The sequence below is a fragment of the Strix uralensis genome, chromosome 5 (assembly GCF_047716275.1).
Source record: "Strix uralensis isolate ZFMK-TIS-50842 chromosome 5, bStrUra1, whole genome shotgun sequence".
NCBI classification, from domain to species: domain Eukaryota; kingdom Metazoa; phylum Chordata; class Aves; order Strigiformes; family Strigidae; genus Strix; species Strix uralensis.
Genome location: NC_133976.1, coordinates 77,950,426 through 77,971,462, shown reverse-complemented (window position 1 = coordinate 77,971,462; position 21,037 = coordinate 77,950,426). Strand labels below are relative to the sequence as shown.

The 21,037-nt window shown below is 46.0% G+C and overlaps 1 protein-coding gene across 8 annotated transcripts in view; it reads left to right on the top strand.

The window, feature by feature from the left end:
• Positions 1–21,037, top strand: part of HIPK2 (homeodomain interacting protein kinase 2) — a 145,024-nt gene that overhangs the window by 42,922 nt on the left and 81,065 nt on the right. For all 8 annotated transcript variants that reach the window (XM_074871837.1, XM_074871832.1, XM_074871838.1 and 5 more), the window contains exon 2: positions 1,656–2,754. In XM_074871837.1, the coding sequence (XP_074727938.1) occupies positions 1,656–2,754 (1,099 nt within the window). The remainder of the gene's footprint in view (positions 1–1,655; positions 2,755–21,037) is intronic.

Sequence of the window (21,037 nt, the reverse complement as noted above, 5' to 3'; positions counted from 1 at the left end):
TGCTTGACCATGCTACTGAGCTTTGGAAGTGTAGAATAACATTAATATTTTTTATATGGGTGTATGCAGTTATGCATGCCTGTGTGTGTGTGTACATACGAGCTCCAGAAAATTTTCCGAAGAGCAACATAGACTAGGGGAGTGTGGGTTTCTTTTAGGAAAGGGAGGCGAGTGTTAGATACTCTCAGATCTCCACATGAAGAAGTCATCCATGTGCACTGCGGAGTTTGTTGTGGTTTTGTCACTGAAGCATTCATTCAGCTTTTGACTTTTTAAAGTTGAAAACAAGTCAAGGTTATGTTTGTGCTTAATAATTCAGCAACGGTGCCAGCTCAGCATATTGTCTTTTTCTTCCCTAGTCATTCTGGTTTATTAAAAAGAAACACTGACGACAGATAGAAGGGTGAAGGAGGCTGTGCCTTTCTGCTTTAACTCCCGCCGTGCGCTGACTCCTTCCCCAGGGATCCCCACAGATTTGTGCTGTTTGTGATACCTTTGCCCCAACGGTACCATCCATACCCTGGCCAGGGAAGAATGTCAGCAAGTCAGAACTTAGATGTCTGCTTCTCTGTGGACCATGTCTTTTCTTCTGAATAGGAGTATTTTCTGTTTCAGTGGAATAGTACTGAGAATCCTTCAGTAAGTCTGTCTCAGTGATACTTTATTTTCACTTTGGTTATGAGGTTGTGGGTTTCTTTTTTTGTTTGTTTGGTGGTTGTTTTTTTTAAAAATAAAGATGTAGAAGATCATTAACTCTTCTAGAACCTAAGAAGCTTGCAGTAAAATAGGTTTTTGTCTTTTCTTGAAAAGTATAGTTATATCAGGACCTAGTTCTACCACATGCTAACATGTATGTTGCTTCATTAACGATGTCGTTCATTCCTGGGGGATCTGCTTTCCAGTGAAGGTATTGTCACTGTGAATAAGAACAGATGAACGCAGTTTTATAAATCTGGGAGAACTGAGAGCACACAGTGATGCTCACGTTGTGTAACTCCCATCTCCAGTGTCCCTGAGCACAGACCAGCATTGTGCACAATTCACACACACAGACTTGGCAAGAAACCTGAAACATCATCTGCTGCTTCTGTCCTGGCTCCTCAACTTCGTGCGTGCACCTCCATTTTGTCACGGTGTATCATCTTCTGGTCCCATCCTGGCTCTCTGCAGGCCAGAAGCTATATAGTGGTTTTATGGGAATAAACAGAGGGCTTAAGTCAGATCCACCAAACTGTTTAATGTAGGATGAGCCTGAGGATTTGAGATTTGACTTCCATAGGCAGAATACTTCTCAGTATTTGACGTGAATTCTTCCTGAGAGCTAGAAATATTCCTGGAGACAATGGGAATAGGAGTCTCTTTAGGCAGAGGAGGTAAAAATAACATTTACATTCCTGTTATTAAAAATGAGAAGAGGGAGAGCAAGAGAGCAGGAATCTTGGTTGTTGTTAGTATAGTTCAATCAGGGGTAATGATTTATTTTAGAGCATAACATTTGTGTTGAATACATATTTCTGGAAGGACTTGATTTCTGTGTGTGTGCATGTGCTGTATCTGAAGTCTGTATCCCATTTTCCCTTCCTGCCACTGAACAAACAAAAAAACCTGGGGAAGGCATCTTGACACTGTGGTTTCACTCTGATGTTGTATTGCAGGTATGGCCTCGCATGTGCAAGTTTTCTCTCCTCACACCCTTCAGTCAAGTGCCTTCTGTAGCGTGAAGAAACTGAAAGTGGAGCCGAGTTCGAACTGGGATATGACTGGGTACGGCACACACAGCAAAGTCTACAGCCAGAGCAAGAACGTGCAGTCCTCCCAAGCAGCCGCCGCAGCAGCCGTCAACGCCTCCCTCCAGATCCCCAATCCAAGCATCCCTTACGAACAGACCATCATCTTCCCAGCAAGCACGGGGCACATTGTGGTGACATCCGCCAACAGCACTTCTGGTGTGGTCGCAGTGTCTGGGCAAACACTGGGCGGGCCACACAACCTGATGCGTCGCAGCACTGTGAGCCTTCTGGACACCTACCAAAAATGTGGACTTAAGCGCAAGAGTGAGGAGATCGAGAACACAAGCAGCGTGCAGATCATCGAAGAGCACCCACCAATGATTCAGAACAATGCCAGTGGGGCCACTGTAGCCACCGCCACCACCTCCACGGCCACCTCCAAAAACAGTGGCTCCAACAGCGAAGGGGATTACCAGCTGGTGCAACATGAGGTGCTCTGCTCCATGACCAACACATACGAAGTGTTAGAGTTTCTCGGCCGTGGAACCTTCGGACAAGTAGTCAAATGCTGGAAACGTGGCACTAATGAGATCGTGGCCATCAAAATCCTAAAGAACCATCCTTCCTATGCCCGGCAAGGCCAGATTGAAGTGAGCATCCTGGCTCGTCTGAGTACAGAAAGCGCGGATGACTACAACTTTGTCCGCGCATACGAGTGCTTCCAGCACAAGAATCACACGTGCTTGGTTTTTGAAATGTTGGAGCAGAATCTCTATGATTTCCTAAAACAAAACAAATTCAGTCCCTTGCCCCTTAAGTACATTCGACCAATTCTCCAGCAGGTAGCAACTGCCCTAATGAAGCTGAAAAGCCTGGGACTGATTCATGCAGACCTCAAACCAGAAAACATCATGTTGGTAGACCCATCCCGACAGCCATATAGGGTCAAGGTCATAGACTTCGGTTCAGCTAGCCACGTGTCTAAAGCTGTGTGTTCCACCTACCTTCAATCCAGATATTACAGGTAAGAGACTGGGCTCGTAACTTTACGAGGAAAAATATTTTATCTATGGGAATTTTCCTACATTCCTGTAAAGGAATGAGAGTCATCCCTTAATGCTAAACTGGGATGGCTCTTAGAATGGCTTGTTGATCATAGGAAAAAATGGTATCCTAACCTCTTGGAGTTTACTTGCATTGAAAGCCATTGGAAATTTGTAAATAACCATAAAATGTTGTAAAAACAGAGTTTGCCAGTTACAATTTAGAAAGCCTTTCACCTCTGTCAGTACTTTGTTCTCTCTGGGACTGTTTCCAGAGGAGGGAACATATCTGGATGTCCTGGTTTAGCCAGGATAGGGTTAAGTTTCCCCAGCAGTGGGGGGGAGCTCTAGCCGGGTTATTCAATACCATGCTGACATCACCTCCTGGCGCCCAAGCGCGGGAGAATCTGGGTTGTGTGGTCGCTCTCCTCACCGCTGTATCGGTACATTCTTTGTTCTGTTTATTGTTATTACTGTTATTGCTATTGTTACTGTTCTTGTTGTTGTTCGGTTTGTTGCTGTTGCACTGTTGTATTAAACCTCTCCTTATCTCAGCCCCGGGGTTTTGTATTTCACTCTCTGGCCCGTCCGGTTGGAGGGTGGGGGAGGGGCAGCAGCAGCGTGGTCTCAGACCCCGGCAGGGCCTAAACTACCACACTGGAGAGTCCATATTTCCTTTCCAAGTCAATGCAAGTACGTTCTTGGTTTCAGAAAGACCTTAACGTAAACAATCAATCCATATTTCAAATATGTACTCATACGTGAAACCAGGTACTTTACAAGAATAAGGTTGGCCCACAGGAAAACTGTATGGATGCAGAAGATGATTTGTCAAGTAGTTTTCACACAGGCTGTGGAGCTTGCTAGAGTCAATGGGAGGATTCTGGCTGGCTCCTGTTGGCTCTGCTCCAGGTAAGCAGGCAGCCTGGCCAGGCTGGAAACACCTTTCTCCATGTGGGAAGCTGTTGGTAGGGTTGAATGAGTATTGTCAGTAATTTGGTGTTGGACTGAGGACCTGTCGTGTACAGTCAATTCCCACTCACAGTGCTTTTAACTCTAGGCATGTTATGTGCTGGGATGGAGTTCTGACCTCTGTGTAGGTGCGTGCGAAGCTCAACGTGTGAACCAGCTACATCCTTCTTCAGTCTGTTGAACAGTTTCAGCAAAGCAGCCTCTTTTCATAACCCCTGGAAGGTCATCTGTCTTAACTCCAAGACTCAAAGTCTCTCTGTAGATGTTCTCCTCAGACCTTCTCTTTGGTATCAGTCAGCTTGATTCAGCATCCCAAGGACTGAGAAAAGTAATTCTACTTTTACCTCAGGGGTGGGAAAATATAGGGGGGGAAAAAAGGGAATTTGTCTTTAGATGAGAGCTGAATTTAGAAACGTTCAGGCCATGTTTTTGTTATTGTAATTCTGTGAAACGGGGGCAAAGAGGGAAAATGTGATCTTTCCTGATGACTGATTTAATGAAAATCAGTCCTGGCAGCATCCACAGCTCATCAGATGGGTTAAAGAAAAGCAGGATAGTTGCTCTGTTTGTAATAGGAAAGAAATCTGTCTTATACATCGGGAGGACTGGGGACAAAAAAACAACATGAGTTGATAACAGACCCTTTTCCTACTTCATAAACATCACAGTGGCAAAGCCCACCTGAGCTGTGAGCTTGGGAAGAGTTAATTTTCACAGGAACTTTGACAGTGTAGCACTGCAGCAGCTGATTTTTATCTGCTTGTCCTTTGCTCTGAAGGAGGCCGGAAAAAAATCCCCAACCCTAGTTTATACCTCAGAAGAGACTTATTAAATGAAATATTCTACCTGATGACAGTCCCATCCTCCAGGAGAGACATGTTTCTGTGGTAAATATGCAAAAGCTTTTAGGGTTGCAATTACCTGGCAGACTAGAAGAAAAAAAAGAAAAAAGATAATACAGGCGTTTTGTTGTTGAGTTATCTGTGATTCTGCATTAGCAGCCTAGGTCCCTAGCTGAAAGACAGAAGGGGCAGCCAAAATGAAATATGTGACAGAAAGCAGAAATGAAAGAGGAAAATGGTTCATTCTCAGCGACAAACAAGGAATATTTTTGTGGCAGTCTCTGGGGAGGAAAAGGCTTGATAAAATTTGCTTTTTATATTTTAAATGTTATTCCTGCCCTGTCTGAAGTTGCAGCTTGTTGGATAATAAGTTCTGTCTAATTCCTCCCTTGTTTTCCGTGCCTGAATTGGTGGGAGGAGGAGAAAAGGGGCAGCAGCTCACCAGGAAAAAAAAAAAAATTAAAAAAAAAAAAAATCTTGTTAGGTGGAATTACATCAGCAGGGGGCTGCTGATGAAGCTAAATTCAAGTCGTGAGGAAAATTTTTATTCTTCTTCATTTTCTGATGGGGAAAAATACAGCACAGAGTAAAGATCCATTCCACTCCAAAGAGAAAGACCTTCCATGCTAGGGAGAACACTGGGCTTTATAAAGATTTCATGTGTCTCCCATTAAATTTACACTTGTTTTGCTTACTAGAGTATAAAATACAAGGGGATGACTTCAAGAAATGGCACATTTAAGCTGAACATGAAGGAAAAGCTTCCTCAGAGTAAAACCTCTCAGACTCTAAGCAGGCATGCCAAAGAAGTGACAGAAGTCCTGTGCCCCATGCATTTAAGGAAAGACATGGCTGAGTGCTGGGGAATATAATGTAGAGGTTGGCTCTCAGCTGGAGGTTTTTTATCATGGGCTTTGGAAAGCAAATTCCCAGGTTGTCCCCATATTTTATTAACAACTTGCTTTTTCATTTCCTGCTTTTTTTTTTGTTTGTTTGTTTAAGACTACTCTCAAGAATGTGATGGCCAAATACTTTCAAGTGAGGAAAGTTGTGTGGGATCCTGCTCATTCTCAGAGCAATAGAAGGCCTTTCCCCTTCCTGTAAATGATAGGCCTGTTTACTTCTCCTGGAGGTGGAAGACAGAAGTGTCTTGAAACAAACTTCATGCTTGCTCTTGACCCAGATCTGCATAGCCAGCATAAGCTAAAACAGTCCCATGGCTGCTTGCAGACTTTATGTGAGCAATTTGCGGTTGCTGCCACGTAACATGCTTTGAAGACAAACAGGATCCCTGAGTCCAGTTTCTTGTGAGAGGAACGGTGAGCAGACGTGGTATTGCACTGCTGGTGCAGCCTGGGGGCCCTCGCTGGGCGCCCCAACATCAGGAACATTTCTGTCCCACCAGGGGTATTTCTGTCAGGCTAAGCAAGTGCTCTCCGGAAGGATTGTGTTGGTATTGAGGTGGCAGGATGGGACAGAAGGTATCAAAAATGGTCATCAAAATGTCTTTAGCAAAACTAGCCTCTTCCAGGCTAGATCTACCGCCATATTTGATACTGTGGAGATTTTTCTCCCTCGCTCCTGACTGTAGAGGGGCCCAGGAGAGGCAGGACACGCCAGGCTAAGGTAGGCCTTGCAGAAACCCCCCCCTTGCTGCCGAGTGTCCTGGTCTGGGAGGGCAGCACAGTCACATCCCTGTGCCTGCCCCAGGCCTCTGGCGAAGGGGATGAGACCAGCCAGAGCCTGGCGGGGTGGGGGGACAGGCACACCCTGGGCCCTGCCGCTGGCTCTGCACCGGACTTACAAAGGACGTCACAGCCGTTGTGAGAGCTTAAAGCTACTGGTCCTGAGTCCTTTACTAACGGGGAATGACCCCAGAGCAGACTGGGAACCAGGGGTAGGGTCCCGGACCCACGAGGCCCACACTGCCACAGTCATCTCCCCCGGCCTTGATGGCGGCGCAGCTCTGGCACTGTGGCGCTCGCATCGCTGCCCCGCTCCCTGACAGTGCTGGTGGGCCGTGCAGGGGCTCTCCTGCCCCATCCTGATTTCCTAGGCCGCTCCTTGTGCTGCTGCTCCAGCCAAGTCAGAGATTTTGTCAGTACTGTGGTCAGAGTTGTCATCTAAAAGGGGGAGTGCTGTGAAGAGGATCAGCCTCCTTCCTTCCACCCATCTTGAGCCTGTACTGCAAAACTCACTGTGCTGCAAAGCGTTTCTGCTGTGGCATCCTTAGCCGGCACGTGTAGGACCTGGCTGGTGGCTGTCCAAGCATTCCCCCTTGCTTAGGACAGTGGTCCCAGCTTGCCCCCCAGTCACCGTAGTCCTTCATCTTGTCACTTATCACTTAGCTGAGTCAGCCTGATCAGTGACCCTTCATGGAGGAACATGGTGACCCAGCCGTGGTCTGGAGGTGCCTGTGTGAGGAACTGAAGCTGTCGATGGAGGCTGCTCTGCCCAGCTCACAGTGCAGGAGCGGGGCTTTGCAGCTGGGAGTTTTAGCCAGACACGCTTAGGCTAGGAATGAAACCCCATTCACAGAGCAGCCGATCAAAAAGCTGCGATAGCCGCTGCATCATGGGGTATCTTCATGGGATTTTATTTTTCCCTTTTCTTTTTTGTGCTGCAGTTTGAAGGGGAGATTGTTGAAGTAGTCTCTGTGATCTCTGTTTTGCAGGAGGTCAGAGGGATGAACGACCAGAGAGATCCCTTCTGGGTTGATAATCCGTGTCTGAACAGCTTCCTGGGAAAACCCACGTCCTGAGAAATGCAGGGCTCAGGCTGCAACAGACACCCCCTCTGTTAGAGCCCACATTCATGCACCCAGGTGGAAGAGGGGGTACTACCCTCTGGGAGAGGGGATGGTTAGGGTGGTGGGTAGAGCTGCAGTCCTCCCTTGCTGGAACCAGAGTGTGGGTAGGAGCTCTGGGACGCTTGGAGCAGGAGGGCTTTTCTTGGGGGCACTGCCACTGTGCTGCCTTGTCCTCTTGGCTTTTCTTTGCTGCTCAGCTGAAACAGCTGCTCTGTGTTGCACCCCAGGGATGACAGCATTTCACTAATTAATGGTGTAATCACCTTATGAGATTTAAGTCTTTTAGAATTTGCAAAATATTGCAGATATAAAACTATGGCTGTCACCCATGCACTATTAACAGATAAATGTAGTTTTGGTTCCTTGTTTTCAAAAGGCTTTGGTATGTGGCGTGTCTGGCTTGGGTTGAGATGTCTGCTTTGTAGGTAAGTGGCCTTTGATGAAATGTTTGGATAACAGAGAATGAAGCCGAGTATCAGTTTGAAGAGGTGTTTATCAGTCTAGTTTCAGACACTGCAAGAAAATACGCAGGCATAAAGGCCTATGCGCATGCTGTCAGCTGCCCGTATGGAGTAGATAGTGAGGCCGTGTACAGGTGTGTTTTTTAACTGGCTGTACTCGCTTCGCTGGGTGAGTGCGGGTCCTGAGGGATGCAGGAGCCTAAACTGGATTTGTCTTGCCACACGTGGACATTGTGCCGTGACAGGTATCAGTCCTCTAGCAGTGCTGACAGGGAGCCAAAGCAAGGTAGATTCCAGAGCAGCATCACAACCTCTTACCCATCGTGTGACTCAGAGTATGTGTCATTCTGGCCAAAACTGCACTTTAAATGAGGCAGTAGTAACAGCAGCAAGGATAGGCTGCGCTTATTAGTTTACTCAGTGAATTGGCATCTGTTACGTCCTTGTATAACAGTGTTAGTGCACTTACATTTCAAAATCTTCTGCAGTTCTGGACTTGCAAAAACATCTCTATCTCAGACTTGACTCCTTTTGCAGCTGTGGGAGCCTCATTGCTCTGCCAGTCTGTTTCAATCCTACCTGCAACATTCACTGCTTTACTGACTCTGCCTCTCCAAGGTAAAGAGCAGAATAGCTAGATGATTTGAGGAAGAAAGTTTCTTCTGAGGACTGGAGCAAAACCACCAAGTTCATTCCTGAAGTCTAAGCTCGGTTTCACTTAGTGATCATCACACCTGGTAGGTTTGCAAAACAGGCAATGCATTGCAGAAGACTTTGTGGAGGAAAGCAGACTTCAAGCTGTACTGTTTTAAGCAGTTTTTAATTTCTTTCCCAAGGACACTTGGAGTTTGGAGTTGCTTTTTTCAGAACCAAAATTCAGGTGTTTTTTTTTTTTTTTTTGCAAAACCAACACCAGGATTAATTAAATCTCAGTTTCATTGTACCCAGACCACCGAGCCTTGGAAGGGAACAGACATTCAGCTGAAAGCTTTTGGCTTTGTCCCATCTCTGTGATAGTCAGGCCAGGTTGGTTTTTGGTTTTACAAAACTCAAGCAAAGACAGCTCTTTGCCAAGTTCCTTTGTGCATAAATCACCTCAGAGCAGGGATGGTAAAGCAGCGCTGTGCCCATGGTGCATCCGACAGAAGATACGCACTGTATATTCCAAAATAACTCCCTTTCTGGGATGTAATTTAAAACAGAAGAGCCTATATTTCAGCCTAAACAATCTCTCCAGACCAGAGTCTCCCTAGGGTTTTCTCTGCTGAAACCTTCTTACTGTTTCCCTAGGTGTGTTTTATTTTGCTCTGAGCAGATGTGCCAGCTCCTCCTTTGTCTTGTCAAAGTTAGTGATCTGCCCCTTTCCCTGTGATGCTGCAGCATCTCCCTGCCTAGCTCCAGCACATGATGCTGGCCTCGCTCCGAGAGGAACCTGCGTTCCTCTGCAGCGTCGGAAAGGCCATCGCAGGAGAGCTTTGTTTATTTATTAACAAAGTGTGTAAAATATGACCAGTTATGTGCCTCTGGGCCCAAGAATATTTGTAAGAAAGGGCTTGTTCACAAGGAACCTGACAAGGAGGCTTTTCCCAGCAAAGAGAAGACATCAATAGCCTGAGGAGGGAGAGAAGTCTTGTGCTGCTTCCTTTTGGCTCATCCAAGTCTGAGTGGTGGAAAATCAAATATCTCAACTGAATGCTGAGCCAGTCCCTTCTGTGCCCTCTCCCCTCTCTGAAGACAGCTCCTATATGGCAAAGACGGAGGACTGACAGTAATTATTCCTTCTGCAGATCTCAGTTTTATCTTGGTGGCTGGAAAGGAAGGAATCTGTGTGTCCACAGGCAGGGCTCAATCCATTACGGGTGTTGTAGATCAGAGTCAAGTACATGAAAGGCAGCCAGAGGCAGGTACCAGGGTCGGGAGTGCTGGTTTTCCATCAACTGGTGCCACCCCACAGGTGAGGGGCTCTGGTCCTCACCAGTCGGCTGGAGTTGCAAGACCTCTGCCGTAGTCCAACGAGGTAAAACACCACAGGGAACTGCTTGGCAGAGTCCCAATAAGCACAGATTAACAACAACAACAAATTAAATAAAAAGATTTTTAGCTGCTACGCTCATCATTAATTGTTGGAACAACCAGAGACCCTAAGAGCACCCCAAAATCTGGGCTTTGGGCCACCTGTTAACCATACCCTGTCACATTGCTTTTCCCTTGTTCATCACTGTTAGAGATACTTGCCTGAAAAAGTGCGTTTGTTTCTTTGGAGTTGCTAATTTCCAGTGGTTTCTCTTCCCTGCCTGAAGTTACAGTCTCCCTCTAGATGTGAAAAGGGGATAGGATTGCCAGTGCCACCAATGCAAGCAGCAGGATGATGGCCTCAGGTGAGGGGGTGACACCGGGAGCAGGTGAATGGCTGAAGAAAGATCCCTCTTTTAGGAAGATGTCAGTTGTGCAAAAGAGTGAGCAAAACACAGGGAAAAGAAGGTAAATGCAAGTTTGCTTCTTAAAAAAAGCATTTTTCCAAGGCAGCTTTTAAGCATGTGAGTGATCCCCAGAGAAGGAAGGGCAGCCCTCGGGATGCGGGCAGCCCCATTCACCCTCAGCGGTGCTGCCCGCAGCCTGGGCCAGTGCTGTGCGGGCAGGGAGCCGGAGCAGGAGTGGAGCCACAGTGGCACAGCTGCTGCCCAGGGCTCAGTGGTCAACCACCAGCTCTGGCACAGGTGTCCTGCCCACGCTGGGGCAGCTCACCTCACCCTTCTCCACATCAGCTCCAGAGAGACATGATTTTGGAGAACAGTGCTGCTCTTCCCCTCCACCCCCTCTACTCCATAACTTTCCCATTTAAGCTCACCTTCCCTCCATGCAGTCCCACGCCTGGCGCTGACCTCCCCGAAAGCAACACCTTCTGGTTTGGAAACAAATACGCTTCAAACGCAGCTGAACTGGAGTTTCTGCCAGCTTTCAAGAGGTCTTGCAGAGAGGAGGCAGTGTGCAGATACACTCGCTACCAGTTTGTGTACTACCACCTGAAGTCATCTGGGAACTCCTGACATAAGCATCCATGAACATTTTTCTTTTAAACCCAGCACTGAATCCTAAACTAATCCCTGCCTTGTCTACACTTGCTGCCAGAGGCATTTCAGTTACCCTGGGAGGACCAGTGAGAGGCTCGAAGGTCCTGGTCTCCCCACTTGCAGGTTGGCCACAGGTGTTCTTGGGTTTAGGGGGTTTTTGGTGGTTTTTTTTTTTCTTCTCCTGCTACTGTTTCTCTCACATGATCACCAAAACAAGCCTGTCACAGGATTTCCTGCTGTCTGTTTTTCTTCTCTCAAGCTTTATGAGCACAGTAAGGCCCTTTAAGGCTGCAGCCTGGTGAAATGATGTGAAAAATCAAGGTCACTCTGGTATTTACTGTACCAGGGCAGGTCTGAAATAGCTACAAATGGCTAGCTTGTTTTACTTAGAAAGAGCTATTTACCTAAGAAATCAAAACCCTCCTACTGCAGCTATTGCTGTAGCACTTCAGACTCCGTCTCTGTAGTACATAAAAGACATACTGTCTTTTGGTAAAGATACCTGTGCTCAGACCAGGGGCTGGGAAATAACTTAGCTCAGTACGGTGGCAAGCAGTTGCTCCTGCAGCCGTACTTGTGAGCGATGGTACAATTAGTAGAGCTAGAACAAGGACCAGCTGCAATCGGGGTCCACTGTTTGCATGTATATGAAAGACATAAAGTTCGGTTTCTGCTTCTAGTTGCTTACTTCTGTGGTTTTGTGTTTGCTCTCCTTTCTCTCCTCCCACTCAAGTTGCTTCCTCGCCAAGTGCAAAGGAAACGGAGCGGGGAAAGGGTGCTCTTTTTTTCAGCTCCGATGACAGAACAGCAGCAGCTGCTCATAGGAACAGCAGTGTGGTGACCCACAGACATTACTCCAGCAATAGGTGGCCAGTGAAGGAGAGTGCACTGCAGTCACAGACTGGACTGCTACTATCCACATCTTTCTCTGCTTATTTCAATGCATGTTTGGGTCAGGGCAGTAGCTGGCTAAGGGCAGTAGTGGCTGCTGAGAAGCAAAACGATGTGAGGGGCTGTTGGCATGAGATCAGTGCTCCAAGTGTGAAAATAAGAGTTCCGAGTAGTGAGATTCATCATCTGTACTTCTGAATATGAAAAAGCAGCATTAGCAACACAGTTTGCACAGGATTTCAGGAATGTTTTGCTCAAGTACCACATATTTAAATCCTATCAGGTTTTTGCCTCCCCCTGCACATTTGTTCACTGCAGGCAAGAGATTTAAGTGTAACATGGAGGAAGCTTACTGCAGACATCTGTGCATTCATTAGGTTCACAAATTTTAGGCCCCAGCACAGTGGGACTGAAAAGCTGTATTACACTGAAGAGCATTTTCTGATTGGAAAGTGTTTCTGCTCTGCTGTTTATTGGCAATGAGGTTAGAAAAGTGACTGACGTTGGCTTATGAGCAAATGAGTCATTACTAGAAGAGAGAAATTACCTAAAGATGCTACGATTAGTAAGGGGTTATTCATTCCCCACCTTCAGACCCCTGAATGCTATGATTTCAATCCCTGAAGTTTCTATCTTAACTTGTCAAGCCACTTGCTGCAATGATGCTTCAAATTAGCCTAAGCTGATGTAAAAGCACCTAATTCCCAGGTGGGGTCTCAGTAGCTGCTCCTTCTCCAGGTCACGCTGGGGAAAAAGAGCAACTCTCAGGCAGTTAAAAGTGATTGTCTTGCTTGAAAAACACTAATCTTGTGGCCTAACTTAAGGTGAGTTAGAGCCACAGCTGTTACTTGTTTAAGGAGGAAGGTCAAGGTAATGTCCTTTGCCTTATAGGCCAGGTCATACAATGGTTATTCTGTGGTGCTTTACAAGGAAAAAAAAAAAAAAAGGCAGAAGAGAGGCATGCATATATATACCGTGAGAAATTTTTAGTTCTAAGAGGAATAAATAGAAGGGAAGTGGTTCTAGGAACTGAGAGAGGGGAAGAGCAGAGGAGAAATCCTCTTATAGGTGATGGCTACCTGTTCCCTGTATAAGAAAAGATGTGGGTGGAAAGAAGATAAGATTTCACTCTTCTTGCTATCTGGAAACTTCAAAACCAGAGATAGGTGATTTCCAAACAGGACAGTGTGCTTCTGAGATGGGCTGGAAAGTAATCTGTGAGTCCCTGAGTGGCAGCTTGACCTCTGTCTTCTACTTACTGAAGGACAGAAGTAATCGCAGCCGTTGTTTTACTTGCACAGACATGACTTATTTTGCGTTGACAGGTTTTGCCCTTATCTTGCTGTGACTGTGTGGGATCAGTGCTTGGGTGCATGTTCAGGTTCTGTCTCCTCCGTCCTTGCACCTCCTGGTTTGCGTTAGCCAGGGATAGCAGACGTCTACCTGCTACCAGACCTACTGTTTGTCCCAAAGGCTCCTGCTTAGGGGCGGAGGCAGGGTAGATGTGTGGGATTTGGCCTGAATCTAACTGAAGTGACTCTGAATCAAAAAACGTATGGTTCAAAGAGTTAGGTTAACTGTCATTATTTTTCTGTTTGCCAACCACTGCCATTCCTAGCTGGTTTGAGGTAGAAGTTCTCAAGTGTGAGCGCAGTACCCCAGGCCTGATGAGACATGAAAAGTGCCAAAACTTTTGTAGTGTCATCACTGAACTTCTGCTTTCCTGGGAGGCTTGGGACAGTTTTCCAATAACTCTGGTGACTTGCACAGCTCCTGAGCCCAGGAAGTTCACCAGCTGAAGCCTTTAGAGGAGGAGAATTGACTGCTCCACCAACTGACGCTTGTGCTCATGTAGAGGCAGACAAGGAAAAGTTAGCAATGTTTCAGTTAATTTGACAACAGGAGCAATACTATAATGAGTTGTGTTTTAACTGCCGATCATACAATTAGATCGCTTGTGGTAATACTGCTGAGCAACACTGTTTTCTCCCCGTACTCTCCAGTCTAGCTGTAGGTGGCTGTTGCCGTTTACCTTATGCTGTTCTCCTCAGATGCTGTGTTTTCTGAAGCGGGGCTGTGTTTACAGCACCTAACGCACAAAGATTTTTTTGTGGCTGAGGCCCTTAAACAAAAGGGTAATAGAGAGTGTAATGGTACACGTGACCATGAGGGCTAGCACGCACGTTAATGTGACAGCTGGTGTACAGAAGGGAAGCTGATGGCCTTTTTCGGATCCACCATGGTAAGAATTCATGTTTCAACTAGTTGCTTCCCTGCAGAGCTGTGCACTCAAAAGAAAGTCCAGGGTGGTGGGGTGGAAGGAGTATCTGATAGCTTAAAAAAGTTTCAATTGATTTTGTCTAAGAGTGTTTTACTTGCCAGTGGGAGACTGCAAACAGAATAATCATCCAAGAGGAAAATGGAGTATTTCTTTGATGCTCACAACAATATTAAGAGCGACAGATGAAATCTAAAAGATAAACAGGTTCAGCTGAGGCTAGCTGAATTTGCTGGTTACTATGCTAAAAAGTTAATAATGAAATACTGCCATTTGATTTCAGCAGATAAAAGGAAGTAATGGTGGAGGCCTGTATCAAAAATAAAAGCTTACCTAAGCAATCTCATCCCTGTAGTTGTCAAAAATACAGCTCCTGCTGTTGTTAGCCACTTAAATTAGTGGACTGGATACTGGAGGGCTGCATGAGCACAAGCAAAAGCAGAAAATAGCCATGTTGTTGTTTCTGGAAATGCTTTTCTGGAGGCTCATTTGTTAACCTATCTCCTCTTGGCAGGTGCGTGAGGGACCAGGGAAGGGAAAGGTATCACGGGCTGCATTTTACTTAGCAATGCCAATATGCATACAGAGATGTGGTGGCTGCAAACGTATTCCTTTGTAAGTGAGGTCAAAATATAGCTTGATGTGTAAGATATATAATGAGCGAGAGAAAGAAAGGCATGTTAACTGGGTTGAAAGATAACATTCTGTCTTTTGAATAGGTTCTTGTTATTGTCACCGATGTTAGTTTCAGCAAAAAAATTATGTTGAAATTATTCTTTTTTCTCTATTGTTTAGCTCTTGTTCTCAGCTTTGTTATGGCCACAAAGAGATGATAAAACTGGATTGGCACAAAGTTGGCTTTCCCGTATCGTTTAGAGTTATGTTTTCAGCCCTTAGCACTTTGATAGGGTCTGTTCTTCATTTTGAAAATAGCAATAAAAGAGGAGAGAACATAAGAAAACACAATTCTCTTCTTTTTTTTTTTTTTAATGAAATTGTCAGTGCTAGTCTGAACTTTACCTCTGATCTGTATGAAGTCTCTGAACTGTGCAGTGGGAAGAAAGCAGGTACAAAAGAGAGATAAAATATCCATGTGCCTGGCTACTTTAGAAGGTAATAAAAAGCCCCCAAAGTCTTGCTTGTTTTTAATCTGTATATTTATGTCTACACAAATCCTTTGGGAATAAACTTTAAACATTTACGTTGGATTTAGAGAATTACCTTCCAGCATCAGTACCTATGATCTAGCAAAAGAAACTAAGCTTAAGCTTGTGTGAATGACTCTCTTGGCTTCCAGAGGTATGGGTAACATTAAAGCATGTGTTGAATTGCTACACTAAAATGAGGAATGGTGGTAATGGTTATGAAGTGTTGCAGTGTATTTGCTTTTCCTGGGTGGTTATTGGAGGAATTGGGCATGCATGGGGAGGTAGCTCACATCTTAGAAAAAGACTCAATCCGCAGCTGAGTGTCAAGGCACAGTTGACCGCACCCCCACTTTGGGGGGAAGTGTCCTGTTATGCGAATCTTGAATGAGCTCAAGCTTTCAGCCTCCTCATTAGGGAGAGGTGAAGAATTGCCAGCTGCTTCTCCCTGGCAGCTTAAGAAGCACAGCAGTGTCTGTCCCACCTGTAAGTTGTCAGGGCATTTTCCTAGCACCCTGATGCCCTTTGCAGGCTCTGAAGGGCAGCCAAAGTAGAAGTTGGAGAGACAAGAAGCAGGAGCAAACCCAGAGCATGAGGTGTTGGCTCAGATGAAAGATGAGAATGGCAAAGGCCAGAGTTGCTCTAGACAGCCGATACAGCCACATGGACTACTACTCTCAGCCCAATTCTGCAGTGTGTTCTTATGTGGGATTTGAAGAGACTCCTTTCCAGTTCAAGGTCTGTGCTTTTGAGCAACCCTCCAGCTCTAGCTCCTAAACACATGAGCAGCTTTTACCTTAGCCTGGGGCTACAGGATATGATTATTGCCCACCAAATGGCATTTTAAGTCATGTAAGAATTCTGTGTGCAGAATATAACTGTAACTTTTGTAAGGGGACTGTCACAGCAGCCCAGTGGCAGGGCAGAAAGAAGGGGATGCTGCTTGGTTTTCTGCAGAAAATGCCCCTGACATTCTGTATCGCTCAGATCAAATTGCATTGTGAGTGAAGGCTGGGGGAGTGGGGATGGTTGCAAACTTTGACTTAAGTTTTCAGAGCCATTGGCATGCTCAAGTAGCTTGCGAAATAGCTGCTTCCATTGTATTTCCCTGATGCTTTTGCCTTCTGAGAGATCCAAATTGCTGTGCATATCCCTTCCACACCAGGAACAGTGCATTTGCTTGATACTGCGTTGCTTTGCTTAGCTTTTAGGTTATGCTTGGAGCTGTGCCACACTATAGTATTTGCTGCCGTCGTGGTTTTCATCAGTGGTGTGGCCGGGCACTGGGGTACATTTCTTCACGATGCTTTGAAACAGCTGCCATGCTCTCATTGTACATACCCAGGTGCACACACACGCACCTCTCTGGTGAGCCAGGGTTTCGGCGCGCTGGCTGGTGCCGTGGCAGGAGGGCCAGCAAGTAGCTGGCCGTGGCAGCAGCCCCCGCGGCAGCCAGAGGGGAGAGAGGACTGAGGCACTGCAGGAAGCATAGTGTGGTAGAAAGGGCAGGAGGCTGCTGTGGCTACAGTCTGAGCTTGCTTTCCTCAGAGCTGGCACAAGATTTTCCAATGAGGCCTCAACTGACCAAGAGCTTAAAGGCTTTCTTATCTGCAGAGTGTGACACAGGCCGGTGGCAGCCCATAATTAATAATGATACTAACCCTCCTTATGCAACCAGGGGACGTCTGACAGCGTTAGTAGGTAGTTGCTCAACAACAAGGCATGTTACAACTAACCAGCTGGGACCAATTATGAAAGCCTCACTAATGCTAGCAAGCACTTGCCTGTTCACATCGTTGGACTGAAGTCGAAGAGATGAGTGACTGCTCCGCAGTGCGCGGGCAGGCTGGCGATCAGGTGGCGCACGGTGTTGAGCTGAAGCACAGCCACTGCGTGGAGCGTGGGGTCTCTGCGCTCTGGGGTGCATTTGCTGGGCACCGATGAGCTGCAGTGCCCTACATTGGCACTGTGTCTAGCTCGTGTTCCCAGATGCGGGGTGAGGAAGTACCCCCAGGGCTGCAGCACCATCTCCCTCCCCACCGCCTCGCTGCTGAGGCAACACCGATATATGCCCAGTACCCACTTAGCTGCTCACTACGGTTAGAAAAGGAGGGGGAGCGGGGGCTCCTAGTTATGGCTTCCTCATGAATTTTTAGTCACTACATGAAGATTTCAAGAGTGTGCGAATAAAGCGTAAAATGAAGCGAAAGACTAAGTGGCACTGCACAAAAGGAGAAAAAAAAACCAAAACACTGAATCATTGTCCAAAAGGTGCAGCCATTAGAGAATAATAATAGTTTTTGTGTGCAGTGCAGCTGGGGCCACAGTTGCAGAAGGAGGGTCCTCGGTGACCTGTGCGATGGCTCTGTTTGTTTAATGTGCTAAAACAAAGAACTGAAAAGCAGACAGGGCCCTCGCAGATACTCACAGGGCTTCTCTCTCGGTTCCTGTGTCTGTGCCCTCTCTCGCTGTGTGCGTGTGTGTCTTCATGCTCCAAATGCAACTAATCACAGCTACATGCTCTTGGATGCCTTCCGTTGTGCATCCCTTGTCTCTGCGCCTGGGCACTCCCTTGTTGAATTGCTATTTTTGTAATTTAGAAACTACGACAAATAACGTAAAGTCAAACGGTTACTATTTTATTGTCTGTTTTTGTAATTCTCTGCTCTTCAGAACGAGCTTGGGGTAATGACATTATTCCCACCCCTCCACCCTGACCTCAGTCTTTTTTTATCCATTTAGCAAATACTGCAGCTTGCTCTGTTTTTAATGGGTGGGAATCAATGTGGCTTTTTAAAATTGGATTCTCTCTGCCTGCACAAAATCAATGGTGTTATTGAGCATGTGCAGGGCTGTGTGAACGGGAGCGAGCCAGCAGGGTTTGCCGCCTCAGCGAGGCAGGGGCAAAGCCTGTAACTCACACGGAGAGGATCACTCTTTATTTCTCTGTCATTTTGGTAAGGGCTGACGAGCAGCTTGGTACTGTTTAGAAAGTAGGGCCTAGGGAGCACTTTTCATCAGGTTAATAAGATTTTTAAGGTGGTCAGCGTGAGGCTGTAAAAATGGACTAAAACCAGACCCATTTGAGTGCCAGTAGGAGGTCTGAAGATCCCAGTAAAATGAGGTTTTATCTGAACCATGCTTTAGTTCGGTACGACTTTACAATTGGGTTTGCCCCATCTTGCGGGGCACTCCCACTGTGGCCTTTGCTCTCAGAAGTGAATTTCAGAGGGAGCTATAGCAGCAGGGATGCGGTTTTGCTTCATTCAGCCTAAGCGTTTGTATGCAAACAAATGGGATGGGGAATTTATGTATCTGTGTTTATCTTTTGTGGCGGAATGAGTTTACTAACACTGAGCTGTCGTGGGAAACTTGACTGGCAGAATTGGTCATGGCCTTGGGAGATGGAGGCAAGGGCAGATGGATGGTATTGGGGGTTTTTTGATGACTTCTTCAGGGATGATTTTCAGTTTTAACATTAGCAGGATTTTATTGCGTGGTGTGGGAGGAATGGACTCTTCCATCAGGTTCTCTTTGAGACATCAACGTCATCCATAAGCCCCAGTTCACGAGGCTGTGGTAGATGGTTTGCGGAACTGTATGAAATGGTAACACAGAAGATATTTTCAATTAAAACTTAGCTGTGGAGGGTGTATCACGATCCATGAAAGACCTTGTGTCTACTTCAAGAGCCTACTGCTGCTGCAGGCTGCATTGGCGGGACAAACAGCGTGCACAAAAAGGAAGTTCAAAATTCATTCCTTTTCGAGTCTTGGCCTCTCTGTGCAAAGTACCCCAAACAGTGTGTATATTTGTCTTCCAGGAGTTGGAGCAATACTACCAACTCTGTTAGATAGGACACCAGCAGTCTTCCAGCTGCAGCCAGTTTCAGACACCACTGATACGGGTTGGGTTCAAACTGATGACTTTAGTTGTATGTGAAAGACTCCAGAACCTTTTATCAACCTGCAGGGCCATTCAGTCATCTCACATAAACGCACATGCCAACGCTTGTTTTGAACACTGCTTTGTTAGGAGCACAGCGAGCTCAGTGTTTTTAGTGAGAGCAGAAATTTCTGGCCATGTGACAGAATGGGTTTTCTAATGCTCCTGTCAGCTGAGGAGCTCTGGGTCCTGAGAAGGAAGGGGTGGCAAGAAGGGACCTTTCCCCAGTGACTGCACCACCCGAAGATGTGTTTCTTTGGTGCCCTATGTTTTCATGACTAAACAAGAGCTCAATTTAAAACGCTGTCAGCTCTGAGGATGGAGTACTGATGAGTGGAAAGGAAGACCTGTGTTTCTAGTGGCTGCATATTTCCGTAGCCAAGAGGAAAACTTGAGCTGGCATTTGGTTCCTGACAGTGACTTCTGCTGGGGTGCCAACCCTTGGGGTTTGTTGCGTGACTTTTCTGAGTTTGCTTTTCCTGACCCACTTCAGATTTCTTGATTTCTAATTGCTGAAAATCACCATCACCCCTTGATTTCACTTGTAAATGGGGTGGGCTCATTTCTAACAAACAAAATTAACCTTCTCCTGCTGTCCCTGGTTTGAATGAGGATTTTTTTATGGCCATCCTTTAATTACGTGATTGTGACTGACCTGAGACAGTTTCAGTATACTGCATTTAGTATAGCTCATCCATGCATACATTCTGAAGTATGTAGAGGAGTTATAAATGATGCAGGAATTGTTTCTCAGCACAGGGCTTGGTACATGTATGTATGTGCTAGGAGACACCCTTTTTCATTGTGCAGAGTTTTATCCATGCAGGAAGCTTGTGATCATCAAATATCCTTTAAAAGAAGCTAAAAATGTGTCTTTATTGGCTTCTTTTCTTTCCACAGACAACAAAGGTCCTACTTAATTATTTTCAAATGTTGGCAGCAGTGGGGTTTTCTGCAACTTGCAAATCAGTGCAAGAAGCTTCCCTGGGCTGAAATGTGTTCAGCAAAGGGTCCAGTCAAGCCCCAATTCATTAACCACCTAATTTCCATGTGCAATGTAATTTTTAATCAAAACAGTGTTCCTTTCATGTGTGCTGATTAGAGCTCTAAAAAAAAATGTAGCATGTGCCAGGACATGCTTTTTCCTCTTGCTTTGTGAAGTCCCCAGGACAGGCAGGTCACTTGTTTGTGGAGAGGCCTCTGTTAACTGTGAAGGCAGGAAACTTCTGATGCCGCTTTGATCCAGCCCTTCTCTCCACTCCAGTGTCAGCAGTGTGCTCTGCTGGGAGGGCTGGACCTTCGCAGTGTTTGGTGGGACATGGGCAGACACTTCCAAATGTCCAAGCAGGAGTTCTGCTCCCTCCCAGGGGCTCCTGCTGTCCCTGCTTCCCCTGCATGCTGCCACGAGAATGGGTGAAAATAGTTGGTCAAACTGTGGTAAAAAAATAACAACAGATTCTTCTTTATTTTGGGTTGGGATTTTTTTAGATTGTAGGGTTGATACCATAAAGATTTGGGTTGGAGCCTTGATGATTAGAAACTTAATTAAAACAGAAAGCTAGTGTTCTTGGATGAAACCACAGCTGAGAATTAAAAAAAAAAAAAAAAAGTAAGTATTGACTGAAAGAGCCATCAAATAATAATGGTGTTTGGACTTCCCTGACTTGTTTTGATGTGGGTAAGTGATCTCATTTAGGGCTAATCAGAACACGATTTCCCTCCACAATTCCACTTCTCTGAATTTTTTAACAAAAAAACCTCCAACCTTTTTTACATTCTAATTGAAAACCTGCCACTATGAAATTTTGGTGTTGGGCTTTATTGTAACATTTTTGGTGGTTGAAAAATCA